Source organism: Anoplophora glabripennis, unplaced genomic scaffold (assembly GCF_000390285.2).
Source record: "Anoplophora glabripennis isolate ALB-LARVAE unplaced genomic scaffold, Agla_2.0 scaffold386, whole genome shotgun sequence".
Lineage (NCBI taxonomy): Eukaryota > Metazoa > Arthropoda > Insecta > Coleoptera > Cerambycidae > Anoplophora > Anoplophora glabripennis.
The window spans coordinates 335,692-352,213 of NW_019416767.1; the positions used below are offsets into that span (position 1 = coordinate 335,692).

General features: G+C 31.1%; 1 protein-coding gene across 2 annotated transcripts in view; it reads left to right on the forward strand.

The window, feature by feature from the left end:
• The first annotated feature begins 267 nt into the window (after positions 1–267).
• The window catches only part of LOC108910285 (leucine-rich repeat-containing protein let-4), a 35,327-nt gene continuing 19,072 nt past the window's right edge, over positions 268–16,522 (forward strand). Inside the window, exon 1 of one of the 2 annotated variants that reach the window (XM_018714848.2) lies at positions 268–583. In XM_018714848.2, the coding sequence (XP_018570364.1) occupies positions 566–583 (18 nt within the window). In that variant the 5' untranslated portion in view covers positions 268–565. The remainder of the gene's footprint in view (positions 584–16,522) is intronic. The other variant, XM_018714845.1, reaches the window with a different exon arrangement.

Genomic DNA, 16,522 nt, shown 5'->3' on the forward strand with positions numbered 1-16,522 from the left:
TTTTCCTCAAAAAGAAAGCGGTTCAGCGGGTTTAACAAGTACAAATAGCAAAATAATTTTTTATACCTATATGTAATTCCAGTGCGTACTTAAAGATAAGAATAAAGAGAAAATTTAATTATAAATTTTTAATAACTTTTAAAAGGTAATCTGTTAACCATATGCAACTTATAATTCTTGTCTTATTTAACTTGACCTTCCAGGTAAACTTAAATTAGACTTGTTAGTGACAGAACAAGTTTTAGTTATGGCGACTGCCAAAGAGCAAAAACCATTAAATGGAGGTTACTCTCTCGTTTTCATTTATCCCGTATAAATGCAATTAATTAAATAATCTAAATAACAAACAGCCGAGATGTGCAACAAATTCTTTATCGTGGAAATAACATCATTAACTTTACGCTGATAAGACTAATATGTTAAACGCACTAGCAACCCAACACAAAGTCAGTTCGAAATGTTCCACTCATAGTGTTATCACCTTTAACAAAAAAGTGTCTTCCTGAAAGATTTATCTACACATAAATATATAAATAGTGCTCAGTTTGTTGTGGATGATAGAAGTATGATGGGAAATCCTAAAGTGAGTATAATTATTTGCATATTTCTTTATTTTTTGGTGCAAAAAATCACATCTAAAAATATATATTGCATGTCTTTGAAACATGTTTAAAGAACCCAGTAAAATTTATATGAATTATAAATAAAAAGGTAACAGAAAAAGTGTTTTAAAAATTACATCATTTTAAATTAAATTGAATTCTATTAACAAGTAAGAAAATTCTATAAATTCAACAAATAATGTTTTGATATAACCAAAATTATATTAATTTTTCTGTATTTAATTTCATATTTATATGTTATATTGAGTTAAAAAATATAATTATTACAGAATTTGTTTATAATCGTATTATATTTTGTTATAAAATACATAAATCGTTTCTATGTTCTTATTCTAATCTTATTCTCTTCCTATGTGGTCATTTTATAAACCTAAACTTTAAGAAACTGTATATTTTTTATCAAAAATTCGACAAATATTTTATAATTAAGATCCCTCAAAACGCCCGTGTGCCAAAGTTTATCAAAAATATCAAATGGTACTTATTTTTTTGTTGATGTTCATACAAAAAAAAATTATTAAAATATGTACTAGAAAAAGTTAGGCAGAACAATTAGCTTGAGCATAAAATTCAATTTTTATTATTAGAGATTACGTGACAAATTGATGATTTACTGATTCTTTAGAAAACAATATTGTTCGGTCAAGTCTTTTCACATTACATTATATTATTATAAAATTAATATTCCTGCTAAGGAAATGCCTTTGGCATTTTTAAATGCAATTTGGTACATAAATACTTTGAAGTAAAATTGAAATTCCTTATTATTAGTAGTAGTAGTTAGCCTAAGGATATAATATATTCTATATGGTATTTTATATAGCGGTGAAATTTTTTGTCTAATGACCATTGTCCACACTGAAGCAATGGAGTTATTTGATGGCGAAGTTTAACTATACAGAGTGTCCCTTAATGCGACTGCCAAACCTCTAGAAGGTATTTTTTGACTGTTAGTGACTGTAGTTAGTAATGACTAATTACAGTCACTAAAATTTTCATGAAAAGTTAATTAGAGTTTAAAATATACTAAGAATGTATGAATTGTTTATGAGACATCCATCAATAAGTTTTGACATAAGTCTACTTTGAGAAAAGTCACTTATTTTATACACCGTAATATTGTAAGAGTTCAGTTAAACGCCTTTTTTCTCGAAAACCGTCCATATTAGGAAGTTCTAACAAGAGTACATTATTTTTAGAAAATAAAATTGTACATTAGAAATTGCAGCCCGAATGGTAAAAAACTTAACCTTAAAAAGATTAGAACTTAAAATGTAATAGGCGTGTAGCATAACTAGCGCCCTCTATGAAATATACAAAACTATGAAATATACAAAAAATAATTATACTTTGGCATCCTTAAAAACCCGGAATACCAAATTTCATAAAAATATTTCGGATCGTTTGGAAATTTTCGTAAAAATACTATTGAAAATTTTTATTTTGTCGCTATTTATCTCGAAAACAAAAGGATAGACATACAGTTCATAAGACAAAGATTTTTTGTCGTACTATCACCCTATTTACGGGAGGCCTTTCTGAAACATCCTGTATATACGCGTATGTCTATCTACTGTACATTTAAATATAGAAAATTTAAAAAAATTTGTTTGTTGTGAAATTTTTATATTTGCTATGAATTTAGAAAAATAAAAAGATACATTTTGTACTGTACATTTAAATATAGAAAATTTTAAAAAATTTGTCTGTTGTCAAATTTTTATATTTGCTATGAATTTAGAAAAATAAAAAGATACATTTTCGGTCTGAAATACAAGGTGTTGATTTAAAAGTCCATATCTCCAATAATAAAAATTTTTTGCTTAAAAAATTGCAAGTTATATAAAAACAGATAAAAAAATAATTAAACAGCGAAAGGCGTGGAATATAATACAGTTATAGGAACAAAGACCTGAATAAAAAAAATTATGTCTCTAGCTAAAAGAGTTTTAGAAAATGCATTAAAGAAATTATAGTACAACTGTAAATAATAGAAAGTTTCACACTATAACCTTTTTTCACTTTTTATGTTAGAATTTTTTTCGTTCTCGGCTGTACCATATACAGCTCAATTAAATTCATCTTATCCGCGACATGCCCAGGTCAAAAAGAAAGTCCGCAGTGGGAGTGACAAAGATAGGTCACCTTAATAGTAACGCTGGTATAGTCTTTCCATCGAATAAGGTTTAGTCTTTCCAAAATCAATTGAAGAACCAAGAGGTTGACAGTATGTACCAGGTTCGGTCGCTGACGCAGTAACTCGGCTTTGAAATATTTGAAAAACTTGTTCCCATATTTATTTAGCCGTACCCATATACAGATCTGGTCGAACTAAACGTGGAGGTGTGTAGAAATTTTCTACACATTATATACAAATTATTATAATTTTGTACCTTTAGCAGAAAACTTTTTTAGGGACGCATATGAAAGTCATTAAATTTTATTGCCAGACGTTTTTTTACATGTTCAACTAACTTCGGAACGACTATACCCTCTGTCTGGTAAATATAGCTATTTAATGAAGGTTTTATATTATTATATGAGCAAATTACCTCTACTTGACCTTATTCATACCTATTTCATAAATTATCTGTACTCGATCCTATTTAATGACCGAATTCATCGGTCGACGTTCAGACAGAGAACGAGCTGCGATGCTACTGATGCTAGTATAGAAATATTGCAATTGCGCATCTAAAACTAACAGACAAGATTAATTTGATCTAAACTGTTTTATATTCATCCCAGGAGTCTGTAGTCAAGATGTGTCTTAATCTTTCTAGGACCGTATAATAAAGTGTTCGTTTTAAAATAAGCTGGGTACAATATTTTGAACCTTTGAACAGAGCTTCTATTACGTTACCAGAATAACGAATTTTAATCTTAAACTAGCCCATTTATTATAAAATTATTGAATTCGAACTTTTGAGGAAGTAGCAACTCTGCTTAAAGTGTACCTTGAAAACGAAATGAAACTGCGTTTGAGTGTTTTTTAAGAAAAAAATTATTTTACTAAATATTGATGCTAATAATAATAATAATCTGATTTATTCCCAGAGACAATATGTACAATTGTATAAGGATGTGTCAAAGAAAACCTAAAAACCAATACGACAAGCCATAAAATGCACATACAAGTAAAAAAGAAGTCAAAATACACAATTTCATCCAAAATATTCATTCAAGCTATATGGACATAGTTCCAATAAGAAAAATTTCAGTTGTTTTTTAAACAGACATAAGGTATTACAGTCTTTTATGTCACCTGGTAACTTGTTAAAAATCTTAAGGCCCAAACAGCTTGGTGAATTTTTAGTGACATTTAGTTTCCTAAAAGGTATATAAAAATCATGTCGATGGCGGGTACTAACCTGACGAGAGTCGATATTATTAATAAATTTAGTTTCATTTTTGAATATATTCACAGTTAATTCAAATATATATAAACCCGGTAATGTTAAAATACGGTAATTCTTAAATAAATTCCTACACAAACGACCAACATTTGCAATGCATCTTAATATTTTTTTTTGACATAAAAATATATCATTAGTCATAGTAGACCCACCCCAAAAACAGATGCCATATGCTAACCTACTTCTCACTTGAGAATGGTATAAATCTATAAGCTGTTGTGTCGTAAGCACTTTTTGAAGATTTCGAAACAGATAACATACGGAATTCAGTTTGGAACAAAGACTGGAACAGTGATATCTCCAAGATAAGTTTTTATCAAAATTAATTCCCAAAAATTTTACTTGACATTCGCTATTGATAGGGCTATTATTAATTCTCAAACTTAAGTTGCTAACCGATTTTTGGCGATTATGAAATGTTACCGAGCGAGTTTTTGCCGGATTCATATAAACATTATTTTTATTAAACCACTGATGTAGATCATTTAAAAGAAAATTACATCTATTCTCCAATACATACCAATCACTGTCTGCAACAAGAAAAGATATATCATCCGCATACATTGTGATGTGAACATTAGATAAAACAGCAGGTATATCGTTTATATATAGTAAAAACAATACAGGGCCCAACACAGAGCCCTGAGGTACCCCTAGATTGGATGATAATTTCTCAGAACTTATATAACTTAAACAAGAATGCGACTTATGTTTTATACCTACATACTGTTCACGATTGTTTAGGAATGATTTTATCCATTTTAAAGATCGTCCTCGCACTCCATATTCTGATAATTTGCCAAGTAAAATACTATGATTAACGCAATCAAACGCTTTACTTAAGTCACAGAATATTCCCAGTGGACACTTACCAGATTCAATAAACTTTAAAACAGTTTCGTAAAAGGAATGAATTGCAGTATTTGTTGATTTCTCTGACTGAAAACCATGTTGGTCATGAGATGTAATGTTATGTTTATTCAAAAACTTAATAAGTCTATCCAAAAAAGCGTATTCAAAGATCTTTGAAAATGGGGATGAAATTGATATTGGTCTATAATTGTCTAGTGACGTAGCGTCGCCATTCTTAAAAACTGGTGTGACTTTATTAACTTTAAGTTTACTGGCAAAACAGCCATTTACAAATGATAGATTTATCAAAAATACTAAAGGTTTTAAGATGTTATAACTCACTTTTTTAAATATCTGTAAGGGAATATCATCAGGACCAACTGACCATTTATTTTTTAATTTGAATTTAATAATATCAAAGAGTTCGATTTCAAGAATAGGATGCAGAAACATTGTGGAAGTCGTAAAAGTCGACGGTATGTTATCTGTGTGAAAAGGATCATGTAAGCGCATATCATTAAGTTTTTTATTTATAGTACGAGTAATGTCCAACGGACTATTATCTGAGAATCATCAGTAGTTTCCCCCTTTTCACATATGGAAAAATTGTTTGGACATTTATTTTTATTTGATAATTCAGACACTACACTCCAAGCACTTTTTGATGGATTATCTGATGAGAATATTTTGTTTTGATAATAATTTCTCTTTATATTTGATATTAAGAGTTCGTGTTTTTTCTTTTCCAATTTATACATTTTGGTAAGTTCAAGAAATTTAGTTTTAATAAAGTATAAATTTTTTAATCTTGCGCTAGATAACTTTATTTCTTTATTTACCCAGTTTCTATCAGGTCGTCCATTACTTTTGCGGCACTTAATAATAGGGAAACAATTATTATATACTATTAAAAATACATCATAAAAGAAATTAAATGCTTCCTCAATATGATTCAATTCATATAGCCCAGACCAATAAATATTGTCAAGCTCACGCTTAAAATTCAGTACATTATCGTTAGAAAATTGTCTGTCAAAAGTAATGAGAGATTTAGTATTTGAATATTCGAAATTCTTTGTTTCAAAAAGCACTGTACGATGGTCAGAAATAAAATTATCAAATACACAGCAGGTGCCCACGCTATCAATATTCCTAAAAATGTGATCTATTGTAGTCATAGTGACATCCGTTATCCGAGTGGGCCATTTAACAAGGGGTCTAAAATTAAAACTTGACAATACATCACACAACTCACAAAATTCCTTTGAATTAAAATCATTATAGCTATCAATATTTAAATCACCACACAATATTAAGTTACGATTAATAGAATATAAAAAGTTCATAACATCATAAATGGTACTGTGTGAAAGCTATCAATATTACCCGAGGGAGACCTATAACAATTTACGACAATAAAGCTAGATTGCGATTTGTTCATATATTTCACAGCGCAAATTTCAACATGCTTCTCCCTACAAAATTCATTTAAGTCAATACCTATTGAGTCAATACCTTTTTTGGTCCATATTGCAACACAACCGCCCTTATGTTCTGTTCGAGAGTAAGAACTACTCAATGCAAAGTTATTGATATGAAAAGAATTAATAGAATTTAAATTAGCCCATGTTTCGGTAAGGCATATAATTTTAATTGTAGAACTACGAGATAAAAGATATTCCGACTCAATTGCATTCAACTTAGTAGTATTCAGACTTCGTAGGATTATATACTACTTTGTGACGGAGCCGCTGTCCTCTTGTAAAAAAACTTGCTGATACAAGCACCGTCAGGCCATAGTCTTGGATCCATCGCTTTTCGGAAATTTTCATCGAAAATGGTCACTTTAAAAGATGAATATAAACTTGGGTACCTTGATTTTATACTCTCACACTGGACCTCTGGAAATGATTTTACTAACAATTGTTGTAAATCCTCAGAAGATGTATTCATGTCAATTCGACAAACGTGTAAAAAAGCGAACTTTTTTACTCCTTTTACACAGTAATCCTTATTATTACCGATTATTATATTTTTCCTTTTATGATTTTTGTACGTCACATGGTTCCAATCATTTTTTATATCAGCCTCACATTTCTCCGTAGGTTGGTTTGGCAAATTATCGCTCATATCCTTTGTCAGGTTAATAATTTCATTGCATTTCAGATTCGTCTGAACACACATTAAATTAGCTGACAATTGTTTATTACTGACAGTTTTTAATTCTTGTTTGTTTCCAATAGGTACGTTTTGTTTACATACTTTTTCTGGCTTATTCTGGTAGTTGGAAACCGTTTGCGTTTGCTATGTCATTTTAGTTGACCAACACTGTATTTGTAAAGATTATATTAAAACACTTTCTTTATTTAAAATGTATCTTTATTTCCCGTTATTATTAAATTATAGTAGTATTTCAAAACATCTCGCGGATGTGGATAAATAAATGATTCGCAGAGGTATTTGCTAATGTTTATTCATAGAATAATTTCTATAAAGAAATTATTAAATCGACAATAAATGATGTGTTTTACGTTTCATCGATTCGATTATGCAACGTGGCCAATTACATGTAACTAGATTTCATAGTATATTTAAATGGACGTAAAAATGTATTATCATTTGCATATCAAATTTAGGTGGCTATACAGGCTGTTACAAATTCGCTTCTCACTACAGGGATCTCGGAAACGGTAAGAGGTACGAAGTAGCTTAAATGGGGGCAAAGTTGCGTAATCAGGGGATGCCTCTAAAAAATCAAGGCTAACTTGATTAGTTTTTGAACCTCGATAGAGGGCAAAAAGTGGCCATGAGAAAGTGTTCTTCTTTTTTCAATATCACCTCAAATAAGACTGAAATGAAACAAAAACGGATTTCCAAAATTATTATCCCTGATTTTTTAGAGGCATAATGTCGGTTCCCTGATTACGCAACTTTGCCCCCATTTAAGCTAGTTTGTATCTCTTACTGTTTTCGAGATCCCTGTAGTGAGAAGCGAATTTGTAACAGCCTGTATATTCATAATTGGTTACATACTTCTTGGTGATTTATACATTGGGATATCCTAAAATTATTTTTTGCAGATTTTTTATAGCCTGTATCGAATGACGAACGTACTTGGCAAATACGCCAATATTTATTGCATGTACGCACTAAATTCTCCCAGACGATTCACAATCCATGGAAAATAATTGTTCACTACTGTTAATTCAGGCGAATATTTTATGTTTATGGGCCAAATCCAAAACTCAGAACGAATAATATTTCAATTGTTAAACTTGTGAAATGTCTGAAAATAATGCAAGTCATTGCCGTTACAATTGGCAAATATTCACCAACCCTTTGATTTGTACCAAAAAGTACCACATCCAACGGGAAAGAATCAGTAAAGAAGGCCCTTGATGTAGAATTACTTACTACCTACATTTCTATACAAGGTGTCTGTGAAAGGTTAGGAAAGGTTAGGAAAAATGGCCAAAATAAGTCGATTGAGACAAATATGCCTTATGCAAATATTGCTGGTTTCAAAGATACAGGGCGTTCAATGTTTAAATTTTATTTTGAAATTTTTCAACAATTTTAAAAACTATCAGAGTATAATCAAAAAAAATTGTCACTATTATGTTTTTTGACACGACAAATAAGAATGAACTAATTTTCACGTTGCTTGTATAGGACGTCAGTTATGCCCTATTCCGTTGATATACAGCGGATTTTTTTTTGTCTTTAGAATTACGGACATTGTGTATTGAAAACATAAAAGAACGTCCTTCTTTTCATAAAAAAGTTACTCTTTTTCGTTAACGATGGTTATCGAGATATTTTCATTAAAATTTGTTATATAACACTCTATATGCAACGTTGATGACATCAATTTTTATTTTATTAACAATGATAATATTGATAACAAAGATTATAAAATCTCTGAAGATAAATACAAAAGTTCACCTAGGAAAAACCTTTTACGTTTAAAACTATAAATAGTGATACTATATTAAGACTTATTTATAAAATTAAACCAAAGTCTGTAAGTTTAGACGGCATATCAATTAAGATACTTATTATAGTAAGTACACACTTAATTCATTATATGACACATATAATTAACACAGCAATTTTTACTTCGACATTTCCATCAGCTTGGAAGCATTCCACTATTTTACCGCTTGCAAAAATATCTACTCCATCAGAAATTTCACATTTACGTCCTATAAGTATACTGCCGGTTATGTCAAAGATCTTGGAAATGGTTATATATAAACAGATCAATGAATATGTTTTAGCACATAATATTATTCCTCCAATTCAATCAGGGTTTAGATCAAATCACAGCACTGTTACAGCTTTATCTCAAGTAGTCGATTATATACTTCGTAATACTGATAACTGCAAAGTCACCTGTTTAATTTTGTTAGATTTCAGTAAGGCGTTCGATACTTTGGACCATAAACTATTATGTAAGAAATTAAACTATTTTGGGTTTGATACACGGTCCACCGCTCTCATAGAAAATTTTCTTTATTCTAGAACTCAAAGGGTACATCTAAAATCCAAAGTATCTAAACCATTACCTGTTCAATATGGAGTCCCACAGGGGTCTATTTTAAGCCCTTTGCTATTTTCTATATATATTTCAGATTTTTATGAAGTTGTTTCTTTTTGTAATATACATCACTATGCAGACGATACTCAATTATATTCTGGTTTTAGTTTCGACGATCGCAGAGATGCTAATACTAAAATCAATCAAGACTTTACTCAATCACTTTATAAGTTATCTCTTGAGCAGAGATTAAAATTAAACCCAAATAAGTCGCATGTTTTATTGTTTGGCCCTAAACAAAGGAGATTAGCAGTGGAAAAATCCTTAAAAATTATTTTAAACAATGATACATTGGATATAATTGGTGAATGCAAAAATTTATGACTGGTTCGATTCAGATCTACGTTTCACTATGCACATAAATCAGTTGTTAAAAACGTTTTATAATACTTTAAAACAACTATACCCACAAAGACAAGTGATGAATCAAAATTTAAAACTACAATTATGTGAATCATTAATTATTTCTAAATTATCTTATTGTGATGTTGTGTATGGTCCAAATCTATTACAGATTGATAGATCCAGACTCCAGAGATTGCAAAATTCATGTATACGTTTTTCTTATGGTATCAGGAAATTCGATTACATAAGTCACAAGTATAAAGATGCTGGGTGGTTAAAAATCGTTGATATGTTCAAATATTATTTTATATGCTTTACATATAAAATACTCACCACTAGTACACTTACTTACTTATATAATAAATTAATTAAATTTGGTAATGTAAACAATAAGAGATCTTCACATAATAGAAATACCCTGGTAACCCCCAAACATAAAACTGCCACCTTTACTCGCAGTTTTTCATATTTAGCCCCAAAGTTGTATAATCAGTTACCAAATGGGATTAAAAATTTTGCTTTAATTAACTTCAAAGAAAGATTAAAATCACTTGTTGCAAACTTACACCTTTAATATACGTTGTATTTTATTACTGAAATTTGGATATCAATGATTTTTTTATCTGGCTAATTTGAGATGGGCAAATATATAATTTGTGTAACAGGAGCACATGACTTAGAGGCAAATACATTTATTGTTATGTAATATTCTTAAGGTTAAGTTGAAAAGCAGCTGTAGCTGAACTTCACCTGTCATTCCACTTGTTCTTTTATTTTTGTATGTTTGTATGTAATGTTTGTTATCAACTTTGTAATGGAATGAATAAAGACGATTATTATTATTATTATTATTATTATAAGTATTNCCATCTATGTTTTCTTTGTTTTGTTTTGTTATTGTTATATTTTTGACTACTATTTCATCTGATGGTGTAAACTACACTACTGTTTTGTACATTGCACTGTTATTTTGAAATAAAGTTGTGTTATTATTATTATTATTATTATTATTAAGTAGATATATTTAAATATATATCAGAAAGGTCCACAACCTTCAAATAGTGGGAAATATCTAATCTCTGCTGGCAGAATTAGCTAGTATTAATTATTCGCAAATTCCACTTCCGTGATAGTGTATAGTTTCTAGTATTTCTTAAACCTTTATTTCGTTTTGAACCGGAAATTTTTGGATAATTTTACGTAGATGATAGGTCTTCAATATTAATGACAGTTTGCTTTGTTAATTAGAGATTATATTCATATTCATATTACTCATATTTCTATCATCTATAAAACTCTTTTCATGAAAATTTTAAAGTGAGTTGCTAATAAATGAAGAAAAGGAGATACTTTTTTTAGAAGTAATTTTGAATGTTTCACGACACGCCAGTGTTTTTGAATGACTTAATAAATTTCCATAGTTTTTGCTTTTCGGAAGAAATAAAATGAAACCGTTTCGTAGATGAAGTGTCAATAAATTTCCTTGCCGCTTGTGTGCGGCTAAAGCTTTAATTGCAGCTTGACTATCAGAGAATACATACAGGGTGATTCACAACTTATCCAAAAAAAATTGGGAATAGATGCGGCATGAGAAATGGAGTCAATATTGTAAAAAAAATTTTTTGTAAAATCCTTATAGTTTCTAAGAAAAAAAATATTGAAGTTATAGCACATTAAACCACTACATAGCTGGACAACTGTAGTCTCTAGCGTCATTCGCATTACGCGTGGAGAGCCATGTGACTCCTAATACTGAAATCCGTCGTTGCGGTATTTTTTACCTGTTATCTGTGTTATTTACATCCGTTTTTTAGTAGTTAGTGTCAAAAATGGCTTCGGTGTATAGCAACTCAGAGTTGATGGATATCGTTTTAATTTAAGCAAACAAAATTAATAAGGGGACATTTTTTTTGACAGCTATCATATGGTTCAAAAATCAGTACCTATCCAGAATTTTGCTTTGTAATGTTTTTATTTATTTTAAAATAATAGATACAAATAATTATTTACCAGATATTTGTTCCGAGATTTCTTCTATTAACGCTAAATGTTTTTGAAATTCTGGCTGGAACTCTTCTCTTCGCAACGGAGAGAAACTAGGAGCATAATTATTACCTTTATTTTTCATTTCCATCAGATGTTTGTGTTTCATAAAATATATGTAATAATTTGATGAAATTTTGTTCTGATGAGCCCTAGTTTTACGTAAAAAAGATGGGATATTTTACTCCAAAATCTTTTGAATAGCTGCGAAAAGGTTTTCTTGATGCGGATTGATTCCAGTTTTTTTCAGTAAATATGGCAAATACTTTAAATTTTTATGAGACATAAGAATGTCCCCTATTTTGGTGCAAAAATTACATATACTATGCTTTAAATTAGTTTTTTAGTTGTTCACTGCCATGATTTAATTGTAAACAATTAGAAGCTAGAGAAAATGACTGTCAATGTGACGTATAACGAAGACGATTTTGACATCACAAGCCTAAGCCTACTTGATTGTAGTTATGTTTTTTTAAGAATCATTGATATATTGCTATAGACATCGGGTTTCCACAAAAACTTACTTTCCTTCTATTTTAGTAATAATAAGTGAATTGTGTTGCAAAGATAAATATTTTAATTAAAAAATGAAATGCCTTTTTTATTACTAAATTGAAAGGAATGTTTTTTTTATGTTTTAATAAGAATCTTTGATAAACTGCCATAGACATCGCTTTTCTACAAAAACATACTTTCCTTCTATTTTAGTAATACTAAGTGAATTGTATTGCAAAGGTAAATATTTGCGGTAGAGTTCCACACAACCTAAAACAAAACAAGAAAATAATTTTAGCGGTTCAATATTTTTTTTGCTTTTTTTTTGTCAAATAATCTAAAAGTATGTAATTTACCTTAACGACAGATTCTTTGTAATCATCAGAATTTTTCGTTTTCATATTAAACGCATAATCTTCAAAAATTGATGCTAACGCAGTCATCGATATTGTTGGATCTTCAACATTGTAGGATCTTTCCGTACAAAAAACTAGAAACTGCCTCCATACGCTTAATTTCGACTTCTTCGTATTTTGGCGAGTTAAATTTGCCACTTCTGCTTTCATGTTTTCGGAATTTTCATTTCCAAAACGAGCCATTCATGTCATGCACCACAAAACAATGTCTACCTGTCAAGCCAACTTTATTTTGGCGAAATAAGTTTCCAAATGAAACATGTCAAATTTTTAAAATAAATTTTGGTTGTAAAATTTTCGTATGGAATCCCCCACGTCCTTGAATTCAGAAGAAAATTCCCTCGTCTGCGACTGGGGAAAATTTTCAAAAAATGCGTTCCTTCGGAAAAATTTCCAGAAATAATTCAAGCACTGGGGAGATTATAAGTGATAATTTTTGTCGTGGATTTTGATTATTTGCATCTCTTATCTGTGCCTTGCACCTCCATAGATCTATTACTGGACTGAGCGATAGTTTTACCTAAATTCTCGTATTTTACCTGCGGTGCCGGGAGGTTAGTTTGCCCACTCGCCAGTGAAGAGGCGAACAGGATGATTGCACGTCTCCCTCTTCACGCCAACTTCATCGGACGCTTGAGTACGAGTACGCCGCCCTTCTCGCTCTTCCTCCATTGATGGCGAGATGCTTAGCCTTGGTATAATGATCCACGATCTATTCTTACCGCCTAAAACACACTTTAGACCTAGGGATGCTATTGATTTTTGAGGCACTTTGCACTATTGGTTTGTTTGGCACTGCGAGTCTGATACTTGTTTCTGTTTCACTGTTTTTTTGGCTTTGCCTGAGCTCTAAACGTTTGTGATTTCTCCAGAAAGTACCAGGAGCTTCAATAGTTTGTAGTGTGAGAGCTTGTATCCCTTAGGATCTTCGTCGCAGTGTCAGAAACTCCTGGACGCTATGGTCTACTAGAGCTTTGATCTAGGCCGTGAGCGTAGATTTCGTTAAAAGTTTTTTGGAAATTTTTAACACAGACTTGAATTTGTAAAAATTGTTGGATTTATTGAAATTTTGTTATCAATTTACAATAAACTAAAGCAATAGCGATAGCTCTATATAATGCAAAAGCAAAAATTTGGAGCGCACTAATGTTCTGGCCAGGTATCCATCCCTGGTTAACAAACTTCAGGGTACCCGAGTTGACGTTCGAACATATTCCAGGCTGGGTCCGCAAGTGTCCTGCAGTGGTTTTCGCGTTGAATTTTGAATTTCGCGTCCTTGAAAAACGCCTTCATGAATGATGGCCGTCTCCAAAGTGTTCCTGGATTGTAACTGATTTTGTAATTTTACCTATTTTAATTTCAAAAATCCGAACTGAGGTGGAATTTTTCACGCTTTTGCATGCTATTGGCGGTGTCTCCGCGGTCGGTCGTGTGCTCTATTAGCGTCGTCTCGTCTGCTACGGCTGATCTTTCGAAAAATTTCGAAACATCGGTAAAATTTGTGTATAGTTTGGGAAAGTTTCTTGAAATTTATTGGAAACTGCATTGAAAAAATCGAAATCCACGCAAAACTCGTACTAAAACAGTGTCTTTACTAGTCAAAGGATTAGTGATAACTGATATTAATATTTTATGTTGGTACTATATTCAATGCTATAAAGCCTCACCAAATTTTCAACTTTGCAAAAGATCAAGGTTTTAATAAACGCAGGGAGAAAACATTCGATTCCAATGCGCTCACGCATTTCTGTTTTCAATTTTAAGAACCAAAGTACTTTTTTTTCTATAATAAATGCTAAAGTGTGCTTTATACAACTCAAATATAGAGATCAAGCAGTATTTTAACCGCAAGGGTAGATCTTTATCTACCCTTTAATAGTAGGGGAAATGTATATGAATATGAACTTTAACACACTGTACACTTAACTTTTACAGAAGTTTCTATTCTTGGAACAGAATTTTTTTCGCATAACAGTTTAACAGGCGTAGAACTGCGAGAATATATTCTATCACTGACTGTTTTCTTCAGTATTTCAGCTTTGGATACAGAGCTGCGGAAACACTGACCATTTCTGAATTCGGATACTTAAAAAAAAAATGGTAATTTTCTTAAGAACTTTCCTACAGAATGAATGATACACTTTTTCTATCAATATTTTTTGATGAAGAATTTCTGGTAAGCCATGTTTTTTAGGACGCATTCCAACACAATACCCAAAGAATTCACTCCATATTTTTTGTCGGTAATGTAAAACGACTTGCATAGTTTTGATGTCAATAAGTGGGATGATTATAATCGATTTCTGAAACAAATCCATTATTGTAAAATTAATGTAAAATCAAAAAAAATATTTATAAAAATTCCACCTTCATGAAATCCCATGATATCATTAGGTACGAGTGGAAGTGTGGCGGAAATCCCGTAACCTCAGTACGCAGTCGATCACTGCAATTAAATTTTTCAAAAAGCACAATGCAGTCGATTTTAACAAAAGATCTGCATCTGCATCCATTCAAGATTCAGCTAACCCAGGAATCGAAACCAGACGACAATTTAACGCACCGGACATTCGTTGATTGGAGAATCAACGAATTGGGCGATGATTTTGCTTAAAAAATCATCTTTAGCGACGGGTCGCATTTCCATCTTAGTGGGTATGTGAACGAGCAAAACTGTAGAATCTGGGTCAGAGACAATCCTCAGGACATTTAAGAAGGACCACTGTATATCCAAAAAGTGACAGTGTGATGTGAATTTTACTCTAGTGGGATGATTGGTCCATTCTTTGTTGAAAATGAGACTGGAAACGCAGTGATTGTCAATGGAGAACGATATCGAGAGATGTTATTGAACTTTTTGTCGCCTCATTTGGATGGAATGGATTTGGATTACATATGGTTCCAGCAGGAAGGTGTCACTTCCAACTATCCAGTTGTTACGGCAGAAATTTACTGGACAATTCATGTCACGTGACTATAAATTAACTGGCCAGAAATTTGGGGGAATTAACAACGGAATTCAGTCGTAGGTATGCGAGATACAGAATTTTTTTAAAAGAAGTCGAGTATGTCGAATGAGTGGAGAACATCTGTCCATCCGATATCCTCTATCATATTTAATGGCAATGCCTACCCTTTAAAAACACTGCAAACTTTTTAAATGATAAAATCTTTTTTCCTCATATGAAATCCTGCGTGCATATTGGGACACCCTTATTTTACTTATGGGAAATCCTCGCAGTTAACATATGATATATTTTATGATATATGACCGCCTAATGATACACATAAATATTTATCGGAAATTACAAGTCAACATAAATCTGATTATGCTCAAGTTCAAAATTCTGTGGAAGTAATTCAGTACTTGGAATAAATATTCTTATATTGTAGTAGAGATATGAACTTAATGGTAAACATAGATAACTGTTGATATATATAATAAATAGAATGCCAAAGGTCAAATGTCTTTTACTCGTAACTGGTACCGAAATCGCCGTCTCAAAAATACTTTTGTTTTTCTACCAATTGCGATATATACAAATTCTTTTGTTTGAATAAGTTTCTCTTGAGTTTGGAAATTTTATCAGAAATATTGTAATGTAATGATTTTAAATCAGTTTGCAGTTCATTTAATAGAACTACATCAACTTGATTGAAGTGCAAATAAAATGCAGATAACGGTTTTCGTAGTAGATCTACCAAAAATGGAGACATATTTTTTTTATCATA